The 21,783-nt window shown below is 38.2% G+C and overlaps 1 protein-coding gene and 1 pseudogene across 15 annotated transcripts in view; one reads left to right on the top strand and one right to left on the bottom strand.

Moving 5' to 3' along the window:
• NCOR1 (nuclear receptor corepressor 1) overlaps window positions 1-21,783 on the bottom strand; it is a 154,797-nt gene that overhangs the window by 25,514 nt on the left and 107,500 nt on the right. For 14 of the 15 annotated variants that reach the window (XM_045569421.1, XM_045569430.1, XM_045569427.1 and 11 more), the window contains 12 exons: window positions 16,647-16,767; window positions 16,446-16,547; window positions 15,996-16,096; window positions 12,176-12,344; window positions 10,324-10,464; window positions 8,687-8,770; window positions 7,935-8,191; window positions 7,217-7,577; window positions 4,711-4,938; window positions 1,511-1,720; window positions 878-1,027; window positions 359-472 (listed from right to left, as the gene is read on the bottom strand). In XM_045569421.1, the coding sequence (XP_045425377.1) occupies window positions 359-472; window positions 878-1,027; window positions 1,511-1,720; window positions 4,711-4,938; window positions 7,217-7,577; window positions 7,935-8,191; window positions 8,687-8,770; window positions 10,324-10,464; window positions 12,176-12,344; window positions 15,996-16,096; window positions 16,446-16,547; window positions 16,647-16,767 (2,038 nt within the window). The remainder of the gene's footprint in view (window positions 1-358; window positions 473-877; window positions 1,028-1,510; window positions 1,721-4,710; window positions 4,939-7,216; window positions 7,578-7,934; window positions 8,192-8,686; window positions 8,771-10,323; window positions 10,465-12,175; window positions 12,345-15,995; window positions 16,097-16,445; window positions 16,548-16,646; window positions 16,768-21,783) is intronic. The other variant, XM_045569432.1, reaches the window with a different exon arrangement.
• Window positions 19,473-19,868, top strand: LOC123620156 (annotated as a pseudogene).

Genomic DNA, 21,783 nt, shown 5'->3' with positions numbered 1-21,783 from the left:
CCACAGTTTCCATTCCTTCCCTAAACTTGAACTCAGCAACCCCTTAATATCTAGAAGTCTTTGCTCAGGCTGCTCTTTTAGCTTTAAGAGTTCTGTGTCTTCAGGCCCACCTACAGCCAATTTCTGGGCCAAATCAAAATGATACTTTCATCATGAAAATTTCATTTTTCCATGTAAAATTCATCTCTCTACTATCTTAACTTGCACAGCACTTTCCCCTATTTTTTTCACTTGAGGCCTGTAATGACTTTGTATCTTAGAATTTTTGTTTGCACCCCTATAGCACTAAACACAATGACCCACCACACTAGATTGCCAAGATCTGTCACAGGATGGAGGGACAGAGTCTTGCACTGACCTGGCCGCAGGTAGAGATCAGAGGAAGTGGCAGCAAGCCGCTCCCGCTCCTTCTCCCGCTCCCGTTCCCGCTCCCTCTCGGCACTTGCGGCTGCTGCAAGGTGTGTTGGGTGTCCTGTAAAGCACAAGAATCTCAAAACTCAGAGACCAAAATGTCAACCCATTCGGTACATCAAATACTCGAATTTGTAAGTGACTAAAAGTTTTTCAAAAAGCTTCAAATTTGGGATGTAGGAAGTTTGTTTTATTAAGAGTCTTAGAGAACAACTAGAGCATAACACAAACTTTTATGGCATTTCTAAGGTATCTAGTGACAGCTGGCACATAGGAACTATTAATAAATGTTAAATGAAAAACAATACATCATAATCTGCTATGGAAGTAGAATAAAAAAACCCATACAAAAAAACCACAATAGACCAAATGGAAAAAAACGGCCCCAAATACTTTAAAAGGCCATGTTGTAAAAACTTGTGCATGTCAGTCCTATTAAGAGAGGTGTGTGATTATAGAATCTTACCTGGAGACATGGAAGCAGAGTTGTATGGCCTGGGAGGGAATGAAATCTGTGTGCCAGGAATATAAGTGATTCTGTCCATGGGCGGAGTGCTTGTCCCCCCTGGATGAGGCACTAAAATTGTTGGAGGCATATTGGTCAGGTCAATGATTCCTATCCAAAACACAAATGCAATTTATGTTAAATGTTATTCTAAAGGTACAGAACTACATATAATTTTTGGGTTTTGTCTATCTCTATAATCCAATGATAATTTGTATGCAACATAGATAAGAATGACGATGGTCATCGTTAGTTTTTTAAAACCTTCTTTAAAACCAGAGGAGGACATTAAATAAATACTGTGCTCCACACCAGTAACTTCAAAGTATGGAGAGATTAAAGAGAGACAGCAAACTTGTTTAACATAAATTCCAAATACCCAGCACAATGATCTGGTTTAGTTATTTCCGTGTTCACCACAACACCTCGTCTCAACACATTACTTTGTTTGCTCGTAAGGACTAAAATCAATAGGGAGAAGAACATGGCGTTCTTTTCCTTCTTCCCACCATTCCTTCATCAAGCAAATACTAAGTACCCAAGAAACTGGATAAACAAGAAACCCTGTGAAATCTCAACTGCAGAGACACACACCTCTTGTCGCTGGGTATGGGAGACCCAGTGGCTGCTCTCTTGGGGAGAGTCCTCTGGCTACATCGGGGCGCAAGTTCACTTGCATCTGCTGTGAGGTAATGTAATCATTTAGGATTGTCTGTCTTGTGTTCTCCATTGCATAAAGCTGATACTGACTGGGGTAACCTGGAGTTGGTGAAAGCTGTCTCTGAAACAGGTAAGCAGCAGCTGCTGAATGAGAGAACGAGAGAAAGGCACTGAGTTTTGTCCTGGGTGAAATTCATTTGATAAACATCACACAGAAAAAGGGAGGAAAAACCATCTGTTGAGCTAGTGCACATGCAACTTTTACTTAGTGACAGGGATTAAGGTGGATTCATTTTAGCAATATGAATTCTAATTCACTCTAGTGTCTGAGATGTAATGGAAAAGGGGAAAGAACAGTAGCTAAAAATTTCTCAACTAGTTTCACTTTCAACCTTTGATAAGTAACTTTATTATATTTTCATGTGAAGTCTTCAAGAATTGTGTTTGCAAATAAAATTATCTGTAGCACTGATCATCCAATACAACCAATGGACATGTTATACGAAAACACTTTGTGACAGACAAACAGTAACTTTACTTTTCTGGGGGTGAAAAGGATTAGTCTACAAGCATTTAATTCGGCATGTGTTTGGAGCAGAGACTGGCATACTTTTAGCTGTAAAGCCCAGGTGGTAAGTGTTTTAGGCTTTGTGGGCCATATAGTATCTGTCACAGTGAATCAACTCTGCCACTGTAGCACAAAAGAAGCTACAGACAAAACCAATGAATGGCTGTGGCTGTTTTGTAATAAAACTTTATTTACAGAAACAGGTGGCACCAGGATTTGGCCAACAAGATATAGTCTGGCAACCCCTAGGTTGGAGCATGACGCAAGACACTAGGAAGGGGTAGGCACGGCAAAAAGAAGATATTGTCTCTATCCTCAAAGTACTCACAATCCATCCAGCTCAGGCTCAAAAATGACAAGCAAATCAAACTGCTACAAAATAAAGGACTATGATAAACATTAAATGGAAATTATAAACATTCAATATTGTCTGATAACCTGAGTGCACTATTTTATATATATGTTCTCCGTAGAAAAACAAATACCATGTTTTCTGGAATGTTTACTTCCCCCTCATTTAGAACTCTTAGCCAGGTAAGTCTGTCTGCTGACTCTGTCTGCCTCAGTCTGGGAGACACTCCCCTAAATACTGGGTTTGGGATCCAGTAAAGTTCTCAAGTGACAAACAGTTTGATGGCATTGACACAACTTTCAGATAAAATATTTTCTATAGGGACTTTGCTACTATGAAATGTAAATAACCCTTAGAACTCCTACGTTTTAATTTAGCACACTGGTAATGAAAAATACTTCCCTAAGGACCAAGGTGAGATGCAAGTATTCTGTGCCCCAATTTTAACTTGAAGCATGTAACAAGCAAAGAATTTAGGCTAGACAAGAGGTCTGAGCAGAAAACACAGTCTAAGGCTCAGCCAGCAGCAGCAAAGAGGAGCGGGGACGGGGCCCTGTGAAGACAAGGGGAGCCAGTCCTGCAGTGGATCATGACAGCCCAGCAGAGATTCTCTTTACCCACCTGCTGATGTCATCCCCACTCTCTTCTCCCTGTATAAAACACACTGCCCTCTACCCTGCACAGACTGCTTTCTAGTAACCGGCAGACTTCTGCACCTCCCAGAATTCTGTCTACCAACATCAGTTATGTTCAAGTTTCTTCCAACTGTACTTGTTACTAGAATTATGCAACTTGAAATAATCTGTAAATTGATGAAAGAATGCAGAGTCATTTCTCTGAAAACTAAGTTGACTGCCTTGGAAAGACTCTATACAGAAGTTGAATCAGGTATAGACTGGACAACTTTAAAAAACTAGAAAAAAATCTAGAAGGATTCTGTATTTCAAATTTTATTAAGACATAGCCCACAGTCATTCACTTATGTTTGTTTGTTTTTGTAAAAACAGATACAGGGTCTCACTCTGTCGCCCTTAGCTGGGCTCGAACTCCTGGGCTCAAGCGATCCTCCTGCCTCATCCTCCTGAGTATCTGGGATTACAGGTACCAGCCACTGCACCCTGCCTGGATTCTGTATTTAGTTTACTTGAAAATGGCTTTAAATTCTAGTTTCACTTTAAAACAAATAAACAAAAAAATCAAATCTGGAAATGTGAGGGTTTTTTGTTTGTTTGTTTTCTGCTGCCCAGGCTAGAGTGCAGTGGCATCATTACAGCTCACAGCAACCTCAAACTCCTGGGCTCAACCAATCCTCCTGCCTCGGTCTTCCGAGTAGCTGGGACTACAGGCACGATGCTACCATACTCGGCTAATTTTTTCTATTTTTAGTAGAGACGGGGTCTCCTTGGTCAGGCTGGTCTCAAACTTCTGACCTCAAGTGATCCTCCCGCCTCAGCCTCCCAGAGTGCTAGGATTACAGGCGTGAGCCACTGTGCCTGGCCTAATGTTGAGTTTTTTAATGTATGGTGAAGTTTAACCAACAGTCTATGAAAAGCCCTTGGCCTTATATCAGAACACTAGTAAATGAATAAATGTCTACTTATGTTGTAAAGTAACATGTTTAAGATAGCATCTGTCGGCCAGGCGCGGTGGCTCACGCCTGTAATCCTAGCACTCTGGGAGGCCGAGGCGGGTGGATCGCTCGAGGTCAGGAGTTCGAGACCAGCCTGAGCAAGAGTGAGACCCTGTCTCTACTAAAAATAGAAAGAAATTATCTGGCCAATTAAAAAATATATATAGAAAAAATTAGCCGGGCATGGTGGCGCATGCCTGTAGTCCCAGCTACTCGGGAGGCTGAGGCAGGAAGATCGCTTAAGCCCAGGAGTTTGAGGTTGCTGTGAGCTAGGCTGATGCCATGGCACTCATTCTAGCCCAGGCAACAGAGCGAGACTCTGTCTCAAAAAAAAAAAAAAGATAGCATCTGTCATTTTAAAATAATTCTTCTCATTAACCCACCTTTTTTAATCAGCTTCCCCAACTGCCATCAGTTAAGAGGGCTTTTCATATACCTATTATTTTTAGTTCTTTAAGGAGTGCTGATAATGTACACTAATGATACATGCAATTGTCTGCATATCGTATTATAATAGAAAGCTTGAAAAGTCATACAGGGATATTATTTCTTTGCCATAAACTGTTACTGTATTTCATGCTTACCTGGGTCCAGAGCCCTGTGAAAGGGCATGGCTGGATCCAAGTGTGTGGGAAGGTGGCTCCGGTAAACTTCTCCTGCAGTGCTGCCCCTGTGATGGGGTTCAAACGGGCTGTGGCTCACGACAGGGTCCACCCCAGGCACTGGAGACTTTGCTGGTATACTTTCTCTCTGAGTAGGGGTCAGTGTGGATTTCCTTTCATGATTGGTAGATTTGCTAGAAGAAATTGTAACTGGAATAAAAGAGTCAATGCCACAATTTTAAGAAAACTTGCAAGTAAGATACTATTTAGCCATTTCTCAACCATTCAAATACAATTTTGATGTCCTCTGTCCCGTAAACTAGCAGTCCCCAACCTTTTTGGCACCAGGGACCAGTTTCATGGAAGACTATTTTTCCACAGGGTGTAGGGTGGGAAGGTGGAGCTCAGGCAGTGATACAAGTGATGGGGAGAGGCTGTAAAAACAGATGAAGCTTTGTTGGCCCCCATCTCCAACCCCCCCCCCCCCCCCCCCGCTGCCAAATTTCATGGAAGACAATTTTTCCCGGGGGAAAAATTTCCCAGGGAGCTCTGTGGTCCAGTCTCTAATAGGCTGTAGAATGTTAACGGTCCAGGGACCCACGGGTTGGGACCATAGCCCTAAACATTTTAACATTCAATCTTTATGCAAATGTAAAGAACTAGTAGATTTGAGATTTGGAAAGGATTGCCACTTTTTGGATCACAGCACCAGTATTTTACCACCTTACGTAAGATTAAAGATGAAGTTCAATGCTCCTCTATAAATACCACTACAAATGATTTTCTTTTCTTTGTGACTTTAACTTTCTAAATTCTTTTGGCCCCACATGTAGCAAATCTCAATTTCCTCTCTTTGCCTGTGTTACCCAACCTCCTTGCTACCTGACAATCACTGATTTTTTTTCTTGTTCTGTTCCTCCACAGTGACTTTCTCATTACCTCACCTACATTGATCTTTTCCCCACTCCAGCCTCTCCTTCTCCAAATGATGCTATTCAGTGGTTAGACTGTGCCACTGCTGCCTACCATATCCAAACACTTATCAACCATCACCCTCAATTTTTTAAATTGTGGTAAAATATACATAACATAAAATTTGCCATTTTAGCCATTTTAAAGGGCACAATTCAGTGGCATTAAGTACAGGCATGATGGTTGTGCAACCATCACCACCACCTAATTACTAATATTTTTGATAATATGAACTTCACCATGATCAAACATATCTACCTATCAAAACCAAGAAATCATGCTGGTTTACCACACCCCCTTTCAAGTCCCAAGTTGCTCAAATGTGAAGTGCCTTTTCCCTCTGCAGGGCAATTCTTCTCTCCTTTAAAACTGAAGTCAGAAGGATTTGGGTTCATTACTCTATCCATAACAAGGCTCTTCCCTTTCTCCTCACTCTGTGCTATACCTTCCCAAACCCCCAAAATACTCTTCAATTTTACAACTTGCACAGTGGCCAGCCCAGGACCTTGCATGTGACTCTTTAATAAATACATATTGCAACAAAATTAAAAATAAGTGGATACATTTTTAAGGGCCTCAGACTGTTTCAGGGACCACCTGGTAAAAACAATTCCTCTCACCTTACTGATGCAGTTGCCAGCAGCATGGGGTAATGGGGGACTGATGATAACAACAACAATAGCAACAATAATAGTTCACATTTATGGAGCCTCCATAAACACCAGGCACTATTCTAAGTTTTTAACACATTGACTGCCATGTGAGTTGTATTTAACGCATGCTAGTTTTGAGCCTGGGACCTCCTGAAGCAAAACCCTGTGGTTGGTTCCTGAAAAATCTTACTTGTTGATATTCTTATTGTTACAATTAATATTGACAATTTAATTTTAAAAATGTGAACTGTGTTGCATATAACTCATGCACAGAAAATAAAAAACAACAAATTAGAAACGATCATTTTGTTTTATTAAAACATCATGGCCCCAGGGAAAATTTTTTTTTTCCTAGTGTGGTAGTCAATGTGTTAAACATACTACCCCATTTTATCTTCACAACAATCCAGTGAGGTAGTTCTTAATGTTACATTACCATTTTACAGAGGAGGAAACTAAGGCACAGAAAAGTCAAGTAACTTGTCCAAGTTTATTGCACTAACAACTTCAATTCAAGCCTAAGCAGTCTTGCTCCAGGGCCTACCTCCTCACTGCCACTGAAGAAGCTACTGTCAAAAGTGACTTCCAAAAAGCCTTATAATTGGCTGAAAATCCACCCTAAAAATACACCTATTCTGGAGCATTTCTGCACTCCACCATACTCTGTACTTGATTTAAATATTAAGTATTTTATTTAAAATTATGCCTACTTTTAAACTGGTAGCATACCATGTCCCTAGTATCAAGCACAACCTACAGATCTTGTGATAATCTAAAGCTGGCAATTTGATATTTACTATGTGCCAGAGATTAAAAAAAAAGTGCAATAAAAATGATCAGACCAGGCAACAAAACTAACATACCTTCGGAAGTTCTGTTTATCATGGGTGAGCCTCTGGACATGGTGCTCTGATAACTCACAGGGGTCCTCCGTGCACTGGTGTCATCGTAAATGCCTGGGCTCAGCTGTGCTTTGGGAGCTTCATGAAGCGTGGACCTAAGAACGGAGGGGCCAGAGCTTACCACAGACGTGTGCCGGGAACGCACGGGCTCGCCTGTTTTCACATCTTCATATTTTCCCCGTTCTACCACTTTTATGTTCTCTGGCACAATGTCCAGTGGAGGCATTCCACGGGGTAGTTTGCTAGGCCCCGTGATTAAGGATTTCACATTATGTTTGATAGCAGATTGACCTGGGTTGCTGTCAAACTTTATTGGTGTGCCCTAAAGGGAAAGAAACAAACATTACAGGTAGTGAAGCTTTGTGGATATTTTTCCAGCTCAGGTCTATGTCTGGCCCATGGCAGTTATAGTTTGCCATGGTGACCTCTGTTGTCTGTATGGACATCTCAATCACAAATCCACTAATCCTAAATTGTATACTTGCCCTCATTACATAATCCATGCTATGGACACAAGAAAAACTGACAATAAAGATTACATAAAACTTTCACGTTTATTTCTAAGAGGTCTGACATCCTAACAACTATTTAAAATTAGTAAGTCATACTTTTTTTAAAAAGTTCCATAAATATCAGTTTGAAGTGGAACTGTGGACAAAAAGAGATATAATCTAGTTACCTGGGAAATGGAACCTTCAATTATTGGCCTCGTGCTCTGGACTACTTCTGGAGTTTTCCGACTTTCCTGAGTTAAAATATCTTGCCGTGGAATCTCATGAATGGAACGCCCCATTTCTTTGATGGTGGTAATGCCATCATACGGTTTTCCTTTGGTAATGGCACCTTCAAACGCTCGTATGGGAGGACTTTCCCTTTTAATCTGTTTGGGATATTTAAGGCCATCTTCAAAGCTTTCAGTTGTTGCTCTTGGTGTGCCTTGAAAAAGAATTCAGGAAACATACTTATTAAAATAATGTTGATGGTTGCACAACAACACTACTGAACTATACACTTAAAAATGGTTAAGATGATAGATTTTATCATGTATATTTTACCATAATTTAAAATAATTAATGCCTTGCTATCTTGCAGTTTGTAATCAATTTTGTTTAAAAATAGATCTTCAAATAAGTATTAATTATTATTATTTTAGGGTTGTTCAAGATATAATATACATCATCACAGTCACAGAATGGTTCTTACATAATAAAGATGCCTCTCTATATATTAAATGATTAGGCAACTGTCATCTTCCAATAAACTATTAATATGTAGCTCAGTGGTAAAAAAGTAATAATCAAGACTTTAATATTTAATATTTCAAAAGGGAAAACATCTTGAAAAGTAGGTTTCATGCATTGCAAATTGATGTCAAACTATTTGCCAGTGAGGCAGTTATAAAGAAAAAGATAAAACAAGCAGAAAGTTTACCCTGCATTATGGAGCCAGACAGCACGGTCCTTTCTTTGAGGTCAGAATGAGGGCTGCCCCTGGGCAATGCTCTGCATATCAGCCCTTTCAAAACAAGAAAGCAATTCAATTACTAGATGTAATGTATATGTCAATTCACACATACTTAATGCTGCTTTTAGGGTATATTTTTTGATAAAAGCTCTATGGAGGAAGGGATGTCAATTTAAATTTGTGAACTATCCAAAGAATATCATGGAAAAAAATAAAAGTGAAAAGTATCCAATATGACATCACAAGGTCCTTTGTAAACATTTTCCTAAATACAAAATGGCCACAGAAAGTATGTAATTGAAGGCCAAAAAAGAGGCCACACACAGTGACTCATGCCTGTAATCCCAGCACTTTGGGAGGCTGAGGCGGGAGGATTGCTTGAGTCCAGGAGTCTGAGGTTGCTGTCAGCTAGGCTAATGTCACGGCACTCAAGCCTGGGTGACACAGAGAGACTCTATCTCAAAAAAAGGGGGGGGGGGGTCAAAAAAGAAAGATAGGTACTTTCAAAGCTAAATCTAAAATCCCAATGCTTCTTTATCAAAGGGAGAGAAGATACAGGATTGGAAATCATTGCTTAGGTCTGAAATATAACTGTGAAAAAGGGAAAACATGAAATATGGATATCACAAAAATATGGGAAATATATTAAATGAAACTTGCAAATTAGAACAAAAGAGCTGTAAATAACCTCTTAAGAAGTTTCAAATTATAGTGCCAATAAATATAAATCAAGGGTTAGAAATATCCACATTTATCCTAAAGAAATGTTGAGATTTTTAATATAAAGAAAATCTAGCTCTTAGAAAATTAGAGGACTTATCCTGCTTTTAGTAGTTTATCTAGATTAAAATTAGTTGAGGCAGGTTAAGATTTAAAGAAAATGAGTCATTAGCAAAACCAAACCATAGTGATCATTTACTGAAGGTGTAGCACATGATCAGCACCAGGGGATACCCATCTCTAATCCATACGCAACAGTAGGCATGATGCCTTACTTTACACAGGAAGAAAAAGGCACAAACTCACCACGAAAGGGTGAAGCTAAGATTCAAATTCATGTACTTGCTCTATCCATTATGCCACTTTACCTGCTTCATAATTTTTAAAAAAATTCTCATAATGAATTTGACATTTTAAAACTCACGTAACTTAAACGGGAATAATCTACAAATGGTATCACCATTCAAATATGCACATTCTAATAGTTACCTATGCTTTGACCAATTATGCTTAATATTTACTTCCCTCCACTGTTATGCGCCACTTGATTTATATATAGATATGAATATAAACTTAGATTTAAATTAATATAAATACAAATTTCAGGTAGAAATGAAAGAGACTGAACATGACTTAATTCAACAATGCAAACTTTTTTTTCCTGAAATCAGATGTTTTATTTTGACTGAGATAGAATATATCCTAAAATTGTCATAGAAAGTTTAGAAGAATATTAAAATTATAAATATCAGGGCCTTTTCTGGGGGGGCAGGGAGATAGGGTCTTGCTCTGTCACCCAGGCTGGAGTACAGTAGGCACAACAATGCAAACTTACTATACAAAATTACATGTACCAAAATTAAGTTCTGAGAACAATACTTTACCCTCTAATGGTGCTGACACAGGAGATTCCCTCATTGACATCCCTTGCTTTATATTTCCTTCCACTGACTCATAGCTCCTTTTTAAACTGATTTCATGAGCTGTTCTTGGACTCCTAGTCCCTTCTCGGGCATTCTTAATATCTGCAGAATACAGAAACAGGAATTGCTCAGAGGCCTACAATGTAGAGTAGATAAGTTACCTTAATTTCATAGTCTATCTTATAAATAATATAAAAACTTGTCTTAACCTACCATATGATCCATGTAGATGATATTCATGAAAATGTTTTTATTCATTCAAATATATTTACTGAATACCTACTGTGTGCCAGCCATAAGTTAGGCTTGCAGATAAAGTTAACAAATTGAGTCCCTTCCCTCATAAAACTTACCCAATAGTGGCGGGTACAGACATATCAATAGGCCCTTACTATCCAGTGTGGTAAGTACTATGAATGGAGAAATATAATGTGCTATGAAAATGCTGATATGCTATAATGTGCTATGAAAACCTAACACCTCCGGGTTCAGATCAGGCTGCCTAAAAGTGCAAACTCAGAAAGAAGGATGAATAAGAGTTGCTTAAATCAAAGGCAAAGGGAGAAAAAAGTGGTACAGGCAGAGGAAACAGTGAGCACAAAGACCCCGAGGCAAGACAGAGTGTGGTGCATCAATAGAGCTTAAGCTCGGGAAATGGCTGATGTGTAGAGTGGACTGGGAGGACGGTGTTGAGGGAAGTAAACAAAGGGGGACAAGAGAAAGCGGGAAGAGAAAATTCTGAAGAGCTAAACTGGAAGCAGCTCATGGAGGAGTGATGAAGCCAACCTAGGGGCTGTGGTTGTCTTAAAGCAATGGAGAGTCAAACAGAGAGTGACATGGTGTATAGCTTTGAATATGGGTAGGACTGAAGGTGGGGAGGTCAGTTTCGTGGCTGCTGGGTTAGCCAGATGAAAGATGATGGTGGCAGTGGGGATACAGAGTAATCGATGGATTCCAGATTTTAGGAAAATGAATAGAAGTGACACAGTGATTTCTTGGAGGTGGAAAGAAATGGAGAAGTCTAGGATGACATTGAGATTTCTGGCTTGGGCAATGTATGTTAATTTCTTACCCCCAGAAACAAAGCATTAATCAAAATATGCCAGATATGTTAAAACAAGAAAGGAGAAAGAAAATAAACAAGCTACCACACATTTTGAAGCATCAGGCACTATGTGCATATATATTTTATTTCTTTGTATCTGAAGAGAAAGAAAGCATAGCTAATGACTGCTCCTAGGTCACAAGACAGTTGGCTGCAAATGAGAATTCAAACTCAGTCAATCCCTTGGCTAATACTTGTATCACGTGTGAGTCATTCTTATAAAATATTACTACTGGGAAAATATAACTTAATAAATACATCTAGAGAAAATGTTCACATACATAGATACAAGCATTAAAATAATTTTGTTAAGGAGAATTTATATTCAATACTCTTATCAAAATATTATCTATCCCCTAATTACAAACTCATAAAATATGAATCCATTTAAAATAAAAGCCACTCTATTAAAGTTAGACAAAGATCATTCTCCTAGGCTAAACTGACTGACCACAGTCAGTGATGACCTTAGCTACCATTTCTGGGGCACTTACTATGGCTTTGTACTGTTAATCACTTTTCACTGAGTTGATTTTTCACAAAATCATCATGAGGTAGGTATTATCATCAATCCCTTTCACTGGGAGGAAATATGGGCTCAGCAAAGGTAAACTGATTTCTCCCCACAGCAAAAATGTAGGAAAACCAGAGCCCATGTTTTCAGTCACATATACAATATTGGTTTCGGTGCGTACACACAATACTTACTATCATATGATAAGATATGTCCACTTTTGCCTTCGTAAATAACATGGCCTTTTGACGTAGTTTCCTCTCTGCCCTTCTCAGGACTGCTCTCTTCAATGGGCATTCTAGAAATGGACCCCTTCACCAAAGCCTCAGTTGGAATGCCAGCCTGGGACAGGGCCGGGGTACCCTGCCATCAAATCAAACACAAACACCAGAATAGTCAATCAAGTTTAGAGGAAACCCAATATGCTCAGAAAATTTAACCTTTCACACTGAGAGTCAACTCAATCCATATCTTCAAAGAAGAAAGCACAAGCCTATGAGAGGAAATCAGACATTAAGTTTTTATAAACAAAGAAATCCTGCACCTTCATCCTTCAACTCTGCCACACAAAACTTCTTAAAATGAGAGGTATATTAGGTATATTAGAGGTATCAGCTTTGTTCCTCACCTTGAAGTTAAATCTCTTTTAAGGGACTTAACTCTCACAAAAGAAGTCTGTCTTAAGGCCTAAAATCATGCAAATGTAATAAACCTTTTACAAAATTTCTAATAAAAATAAGACAATAAATTAAGTTTTAAATTTACAGTACTACATCTTTTTCTTCAATTGTGGTATGAAGAAAAAATAACTGAATTATCAAACTATCTGCAGGGTTAGGCCTTTGGTCATCAATACGAGGAGGGGAAGAAAACTCAGGTACATGCCTTCACACTATGACACTAATTCAATTTAGGTCATATCTTGTCTTCTTCTGGGCCACCAATGACCATGATTCTTTTTACCCTCCCTTTAAGCAGCAAGCTCTTCCTTCAAGGGAAATTGTTTATAGAACCTAACATGTAGAACACTTTTCGAGAGAGTTGCTTGGGTTGAAATGGGATTGGGAGGCCCAGAACTATCCCACTCACCCACGTAGAATTCCCAGTATATACTCTGAAGACCCTAAAACTCTAGGGAGCATGATCTGAAACCATACACTCACAGCAGGAAGAGTGATAACAGTAATACTTTACTCACCCAGTTGTTAAGTGGATTCAGTAGTAAATATGTAGAAATTCTTAACACCCACCTCAGAAATGCTCATGTCAAATGGACAGATTTTTAAAATAAACTGATAAAACTTGGCCTCATTTGACTAGTTCATACTGTCTTCCTACCCAAAGTTTGGATACTAGAGTGAAGAGAAAAAAATATGACAAGAAAAAAAATAATACATATAGGCCCATTTATTTTCCTTCTGTCCATATTAAAGTGTTAGCTTGTTCTAAAAACTGAAATGCACTGGCCAACTGTGGAAGGAGAGTATACAATTTTCTACATCACTATATGCCATATTATAAACTATGTCTTAGGGAAAAATCACACAAGAATCTTGAAAAAATGGGGGTTCTGATTTATAATGTCTAGAGTAGGGACTGACATTTCTGCATTATTCTAGCAAGCTCCCAAGTGATGGCAATGTTCTGGTGCACAGACCACACTTGGTTAGCAAGACCCCAGCACAATTACTGGAGGGCTTGGAGGAACGAAGATTGCTGGGCCCCACTCTCAAGGCCTAGTTCTCAGTACATCTGGGGTACAGGCTTATAATTTATGTCTAGCAACTTCCCAGATGATACTGACGCTGCTCATCTGGGGACCACATTTTGAGAGCCACTGTCCTGGGGAACTGGAACAAGACAAAGAAGAAAAAACTTCTAACAATGAACAAACACTTCTCATAATGTGCAAAGCACAGGTTTCTGTTTGATTTCTCAGAACAGAATTTTCTATTTTCCACAACTTCATAAAACAGCTAACGACTGCTTTACATTTCAAATTAAAATTAACAACTAACTGAGGAAAAGAAAGACCTTTTATTCATCAGAATTGGCTATTTAGCCTAAAAATGGAAGAAGGTATTTGATTTTTAGTGCTTTTGTCAATGCCATTGGCATTTCCTGGAACAGAGATGCAGACCTTTGTAACAGGACTGAGAACCCAGATATTAAACCATCTGCATATTGTCATCTAATTGCTGACAAAGCAGACAAAAATAAACAATGGGGAAAAGAATCTCTATTCAATAAATGGTGCTGGGAAAACTGGATAACCACATGCAGAAGATTGAAACTGGATCCCCACCTCTCACCTCTCAAAAATCAACTCATGATAGATAACAGACTTAAACCTAAGGAGTGAAATCTTAAGAATTCTAGAAGAAAATGCTGGGAAAACTCTTATAGACATTGGCCTAGGAAAAGAATTTATGAAGAAGACCCCCAAAGCAATCACAGAAGCAACAAAAATAAATAAATGGGACCCAATGAAATTAAAAAGCTTCTGCACAGCCAAGGACACTATCATTAGAGTGAACAGACAACCTACAGAATGGGAGAAAATATTTGCATGCTACACTTCCGATGAAGGGCTGATAACAAGAATCTATATAGAACTTAAGAAAATTAACAAGAAAAAGTCAAACAACCCTGTCAAAAAGTGGGCAAAGGACTTGCACCAAATCTTTTCAAAAGAAGACAGACTAATGGCCAGGAAACATATGAAAAAGTGTTCAACATCTCTAATCATTAGGAAAATGCAAATCAAAACCACAATGTGATATCACCTAACTCCAGTGAGAATGGCCTTTATCAAAAAGTCCCAAAACAACAAATGCTGGAGTGGATGTGGAGAGACAGAACACTCTTACACTGCTGGTGGGAATGCAAACTAGCACAACTTCTGTGGAAAATAATTTGGAGATACCTCAAAGAACTGAAAATAGAAATACAATTTAATCCATCAATCCCACTACTAGGCATCTACTGAAAGGAAAAAAAGACATTCTGTAATAAAGACATCTGCACTCGAATGTTTATGGCAGCACAATTCACAATTGCAAAGATATGGAAACAACCCAAGTGCCCATCAATACATGAGTGGATAAATAAAATGTGGTATATGTATACCATGGAGTACTACTACTCAACTACAAAAAACAATGGTGAACTAGCACCTCTTATATTATCCTGGATAGAGCTGGAGCCCATCCTTTGAAGTGAGGTATCACAAGAATGGAAAAACAAGCCCTACCTCTACTCACCATCAAATTGGTACTAACTGATCAACACAAAGGTGCTCACATGGAAGTAATATTCATCAGGTACCGGTCAGGTGGGAGGGGGTGGTGGGGGTGGGTACACTCACAACTAATGGATGCGGAGCTCTGTATGGGGGAAGAGCATGCTTGTAGCTCTGGCTTGGGCAGTGCAAAGGCATTATATATGTAATCAAAATGAATGTACACCCATAATATTCTGAAATTGAAAGAATAATGTGGGGTAGGATTTACAGCCATGTTAAAAAATCGTGCAAATAAAAGACATTAAACTAAAAAAAAGAAATAAAAAAAGAAAAAAGATTCTAAGAAGGCAGCTTACATACTGAGATTGTAGACCTACCTCTTCACAAGGGGCAAAAGCAAGCAAATAATTTGTAATGATTTTCTTCTCAATTTCTATTTAAGCTAAACACATGGCAAAAACTTTGCCAGGAAGACAGTGAGAGCTACATCAGTTAGAGCATGTTTCTTCTGCCAATGTGTAAAAAAAGTGACCTTTTCAAATGAACCATAGTATAGATAATATAGCTTACAGTCAAAGTGATCACATTAATGTGTTTCTGCACATAGTTTATAGATCTGGGGTTTGTCATCACTAAGACCCAGCATAACACAGAAAACTGAACAACTTAATCACAAAACTGTTATTGCTGTAATAGCCAAAGATCTTGAGACTTGACTTCTAGGTTTTTCTTAGCTATTGTTCAGTACACTAGAGATGACCATGACTAACCTGAGTGATAGAGCCCCGCAGGGATGGAATGCTCTCCACTGAGATTTTGCTGGTTGGAGTTCCCCGAGTTATACTTCCTTCTTGGATGGCTCCTGTGGTACCTGTATAAAAACAAAATTATTAGCAAATTTTATCCCCACCCCTGCCCCAGAAGACAAAAGGCTAGTCCCTACTTGGAAGAAGAGTAAAAAGAGAAGGAAAAAGCACCACAAAAAGAATAGTTTTTGTTTTACTGAAATGTACTTCTAAAATACTGCAATTATTAAAAAGAACTGCCGAAATATGGACCTTTAAAGATTTAAAATCATTTTTACATATTAAAAAAAAACACTTAAATTTGGAATTTAAAGGGTATAATTTAAAAACTCATCATTAAAACCTACTAATGACTTACTTTAATAAACTTACTGGGAACAAAGTTTAGTATTTTTGCCAAACAGTATATTTTACCTCTGACCACACCTTCATGTTGGGCCCTGACCAATAAACCCTCAGGTTGAGAGTTTTGGCTTCGTGGAGAAAATTCTTCCTGCTTGATGTAGGGCAAAGTTGCTGTGGACAAAGCCAGAGAAACATGAAGCACTCAAGTACTAAATTACTGGCCGTGATACGACAAACACAGGTGTATTGTGACTGTAGTAACTCACTGACCTGATTTGGCAGATTCCTGCTGTCGCGGCAGTCCAAGAGAGATAGACCCCACTGAGGGCTTAGCTGTTTCTTGTGTATAGGAAGCCTGATTATGAGAAGTCAAATAAGTGCCGGGTGTTCCCTAAAAAATAATTTTAGAGCACTAAATATTGTTTTCTCACAAGGTTAATCACAAAATTTCTGTTCAAAAAATTTATACTCCTGCCACTCAAAATTAAGAACAGTATGCGTAGGCTGGGCACGGTGGCTCACACCTATAATCCTAGTACTTTGGGAGGCTGAGGCAGGAGAATCACTTGAGGCCTGGAGTTTGGGACCAGCCTGGGAAACAGTGAGACCCCCATCTCTACAAAAAAATAAAAAATTAGCTGGGCATGGTGGTGTATGCCTATAGTCCCAGCTACTCAGGAGGCTGGGGCAGGAGGATCACTTAAGCCCAGGAGTTGCGGGTTACGGAGAGCTACAATGATGCCACTGTACTCTATCCTGTGGAATAGGGTAAGACCCTGTCTCAAAAAACAAAAAGTAAGAATAATATTTGTAAAGCAAGAAAATCATAGATTGCTTAAATTAAAAAAATTTTTAGTTGGGTATAGTGGCTCATGCTTGTAATCCCAGCTACTAGGGAGGTTGAGGTTGGGAGGATCGCTTGAAGCCAGGAGTTCAAGGCTGCAGTGAGTTATGATCATGCTACCACACTCCAGCCTGGGCAACAGAGTGAGACCCTGTCTCTAAAAAAATTAAAATAAAAAAAAATTTTAAAGGAAGTAGGATGTCTTCTGAAATTACTATAAATTATACGTAGACAATATTTACTATTAATAAATTACATAAAACACTTCAACAGTATACCCAATATGTAAGCTCCTATTATTAATAACATTCATTCCTCTTAAAAATGCTATGGAGGGGGATATCAGTGAATATAGCAGAGTAATAAGGACTTCTGAAAACTCTCCTCCATAAAAGCACAAGAAAACCAGCAAAAATGGTAAGAATCAATTTTTAGAGAACTCTGGAAATTAGCAAAGGCTTGTACAAATCTGGGAGCATTTATTCAAGAAAAATAACTGAATCTAGGTGAGAATAGGCAGCTTTGTGGCATTCTAATTGGGTCTATTCCCACTCTCCCCTTCAAGCGCTATGGTAGTTTTAAAAACCAACAACCCCCCACAATCACGGTGCAAACCAACAGCATAGCAGCCACTAAAAATGGAACAGCAAGGTTGGGGCTCCTTAAAAGCCTCATTCTCAGGTAAATGTCATTGTTTGACTTGTCTGGTGGTTCTCTGAGAGACTCCATTTGTCTTTAGCCTGACTTGGGTGGGTAGAGGAAGCGCAGTCTTGTCAAAAACAATCAGAGGCAACTGATTAACTTCTTCACTGTCTGAGATAGCAGAAACTAGCTGGGACAAATACTTCAAAGGAAGAGCTTGGGAAGGAGATGTTTATAGGAGTTTGAAAAGCTCCAACACATTCCTGGGAACCTAGAAAGGCTCTAAGCTCTGGCCCATGGCTGACCTTAAGACTGCAAAGCAGGAAGTGAAGACAGGCAGAGCTGTCGACTGCCTGAGTGAAGGCACACCCCAGCACACACAGAGGGACCCTCAGCAAAGACTGACCTTACTGGTTTTAGACATTTAAGGAAATCTTTCTCTAATCATTAGTTGATCATTAAACTAACTAAGCAGGGACTTCAGCAGCCACACATGACAAATAATACAGATTTTACAGAATGAGTTCAGAAAAGTCACTTAGCAAATAAATAACAGTAGCAAAAAGAAACAGAAACAACAAGAGGCTGGATTGTATGTGTGGGGGTGGGGGTGGGGGCGGGAGTTGTCCTGATTTCCTGAGCTGCCACATTATGTAAAATGTCCAGTTTTTGACCAAAATTATAAGACATGCTAGGAAACAAGAAAGTGCTAGCCATACACATAAAATAAAGCAGTGAATAGAAACTGTACCTGAGCTTTGGACTAAAGCCTTTCAACCAGCTATCATAGATATATCAAAGAACTAAAGGGAATCGTGTCTAAAGAATTAAAGGAAAGTATAAGAATGGTGTCTCACCCAATAGAGAATACAGACAGACAGAAAGAAATCACTTAAAAAGAACAAAACAGAATTCTGGAATTAAAAAATTCAAGAACAGGGAGGGGTAGAGGGGACCACTCTCAGCAAGCTAAGAATGCAAGGAAACATCTTCAATCTAATGAAAGACGTGTAAGAAAAACCTATAGTTAACATTATATTTAATAGTGAAATACTGAATGCTGCCTTCTAAGATCAGCAACAAGAAATGCATGTCCAAGTTCACCACTTCTATTCAATATTGCACTAAAAGTTCTCACCTAGGCAGTGCAATGAAACAAGAAATAAAAGAGATAAAATTTGGAAAGGAAGAAGTAAAACTGTGTTTATCTACAGATGACATACATATATAGAAAATCCTAAGAAATACACCAAAACAAAACCAAAAATCCTACTAGAAGCACTAAGTAAATGTTATAGGAGACAAAGTTATAATATAAAAAATTGTATTTCTATATGCCAGCAAGAACTAGAAAATTAAATTTTTAAAAATATGATTTATAAAAATAAAAAATAGGTTAAAACAAAGTACTGCTGAGAGAAATTAAGGATCTAGATAAATGGAAAGGTATCTATGTTCATGGATTAGAAGATTTGATGTTGCTAAAATGTCCATTTCTATCCCAAATTGATCTATAGATGTAGTGTAATCCCAACCAAAATTCTATCACATTTTTCTTTTTTTCAATTGATAAACTGATTATTTCTGTCTCTGATGTTGCCACGGTGCCCATGAAAAACCTTGTGGCAAAGGGTGAAAAAAGCTGCTTCTGAAATTCACCCTTGACTGCACCCACACTGTAGAAGATGGAATCGTGGAAGCTGCCAATTTTAAACAATTTCTCCAAGAGAGAATTAAAGTGAATGGAAAAGCTGAGATCTTGGTGGAAGGGTAGTAACTATTGAAAGAAGGAAGAGTTAAATCACTGTAACTTCTGAGGTGCCTTTTTCCAAAAGGTATTTGAAATATCTCACCAAAAAATATTTGAAGAAGAATAATGTACGCGATGGTTGTGCATAGTTGTTAAGAGCAAACAGAATTAGGAATTGCATTACTTCTAAATTAACTAAGATGAAGAGGAAGAAGAAGATGAGGATGAAAACTCATTGATCTGGAATCTTTTGTAGGAGTTCTTGAATAATAATTGGGGAAAAAAGCAAGGAAGGAAGGAAGGAAGGGAGGGAGGGAGGGAGGGAAAAGAGAGAAAGAGAAGAAAAGAAAGAGAGAGAAAGAGAGAGAAAAGGAAGGAAGGAAAAGAAATTGACAAGCTAATTATGTAGTTTATATGAAAATACAAAAGACACAGAATAACAACAACAATCTTGCTTCCTTCCTTTTTTTGAAAAACAAAAATAATGAAGACTTACACTGCATGATTTCCAGACTTACTATAAAGCAACAGTAATCAACACTGTGGTAATAACAAAACGATGGACAAGTACAGAAAAAAATGTTGCTGTTTCTAAAATGAATAGCACAGGAGAATCCAGAAATAGACCCAAACATATACAGTCAAGTGGCTTTTTAACGAAGGCACTAAAGCAATCAAATAAGGGGAAAGAAAAGACTTTTTTCATCAATGTTACTGGAACTAGAAATGCAAATGAAAAAATGAATGCCAATCCTGACCTCACACTGTAAACAAAAATTATTTGAGACTACTCATAGGCCTGAATGTAAAAGCTAAAACTATAAAGCTTTCAAAAGAAGACATAGGAGAATATCTCACAACCTTGGAGCAGACAAAGATTTCTTAGCGAAATAGAGCTAATCATAAGGGGAAAGAAATTTATAAATAGACTACATCAACATTTAAAACTTCTCATAAAAACATACCAGTAAGAAAATAAACAGACAAGCCAAAAATAGGAAAAATACGTGTAATACATATATCTAACAGAACTTCCAATCATAATATATAAAGAACTTCTACAATCCAATAAAAATAGATAATCAGACTTAGTCATTTCACACAGGCAAACATACAAATGGCCAAAAGGCACATGAAAAAGTGTTCAACATCATTTGTTGTGAGGGAAATGCAAAATACAACCACAATGAGATATTATTGTATACCAATTAAGTATGACAATAGCAAATGAAGCAACCAGAAGTCTCACACACTCTGGTGGCAGTGTAAAACTGCAGAACCACTCTGGAAAATCATGAAATAACACATGCATACATCCAGCAATTCCACTCACAGGTATAAACATATGTCCACAAGGAACCTAGTACAAGAATGTCCATAGCAGCTTTATCATAGTAGCCAAAAACTAGAAACAGCTCAGGTTTCCATCAACAGGAGAATGGATAAACAAACTGGTATGTTCATACAATGGAGTATTATTCAGCAATAAAAAGGAAGAAAATATTGATTACACAAAATCCTGGATGAATCTCTAAAAGCATTATGCTGAGTTAAAGAAAACAGACCCAAAAGAGTACATAATGATTCCATTCACTTGAAGTTCTAGAAAATGCAAGACTAATCTACGACAACAGAAAGTAAACAGTGGTTGCTTGCTGTGCTCTAGGTGGTGAGAGCAGAGCCTGCCTAGGAAGGAAAATGAGAAAACCTTATGAAGTGATGGAAATGTTCAATAACTTGGCAGGGGTGTGGCCACTGGCTGTGCACTTTAGTCAAAACTAATAGAATGGTTAAGAACAGACCATATCTCAATTAAAAAAAAAAAAGTAATGAACCAGAAAAAAGAGATTTAGTGGTCAAAGTCAGAATAAACTATAATACCAACTATCTACAATTTAATATTTAGAGCCTTTACAATAGTGAACAAATATTCTACTATTTGAAAATATTCCATTTTAATGTATACTACCCTAAACTTCAGGGCAAATATGTGCCTTTGGTAAGTTAAACCAGGTAGTATGCCATGGCCCTTCAATCTGGACATACACACTCCAAGTTTCTGTGTACGGCACGAGTATAGCAACTGCTGCATTTTCTGGTCACTGTCTGCAAGTTTCATATCCAGACAGATTATTATTTCCTAGTACTTTGACAAATTAGTGTGAGAAAGA

The sequence above is a fragment of the Lemur catta genome, chromosome 15 (genome assembly GCF_020740605.2).
Source record: "Lemur catta isolate mLemCat1 chromosome 15, mLemCat1.pri, whole genome shotgun sequence".
In the NCBI taxonomy this organism is placed as follows: domain Eukaryota; kingdom Metazoa; phylum Chordata; class Mammalia; order Primates; family Lemuridae; genus Lemur; species Lemur catta.
The sequence above is the reverse complement of the archived record's forward strand: the minus strand, read 5'-3'. Positions and strand labels throughout refer to the sequence as shown.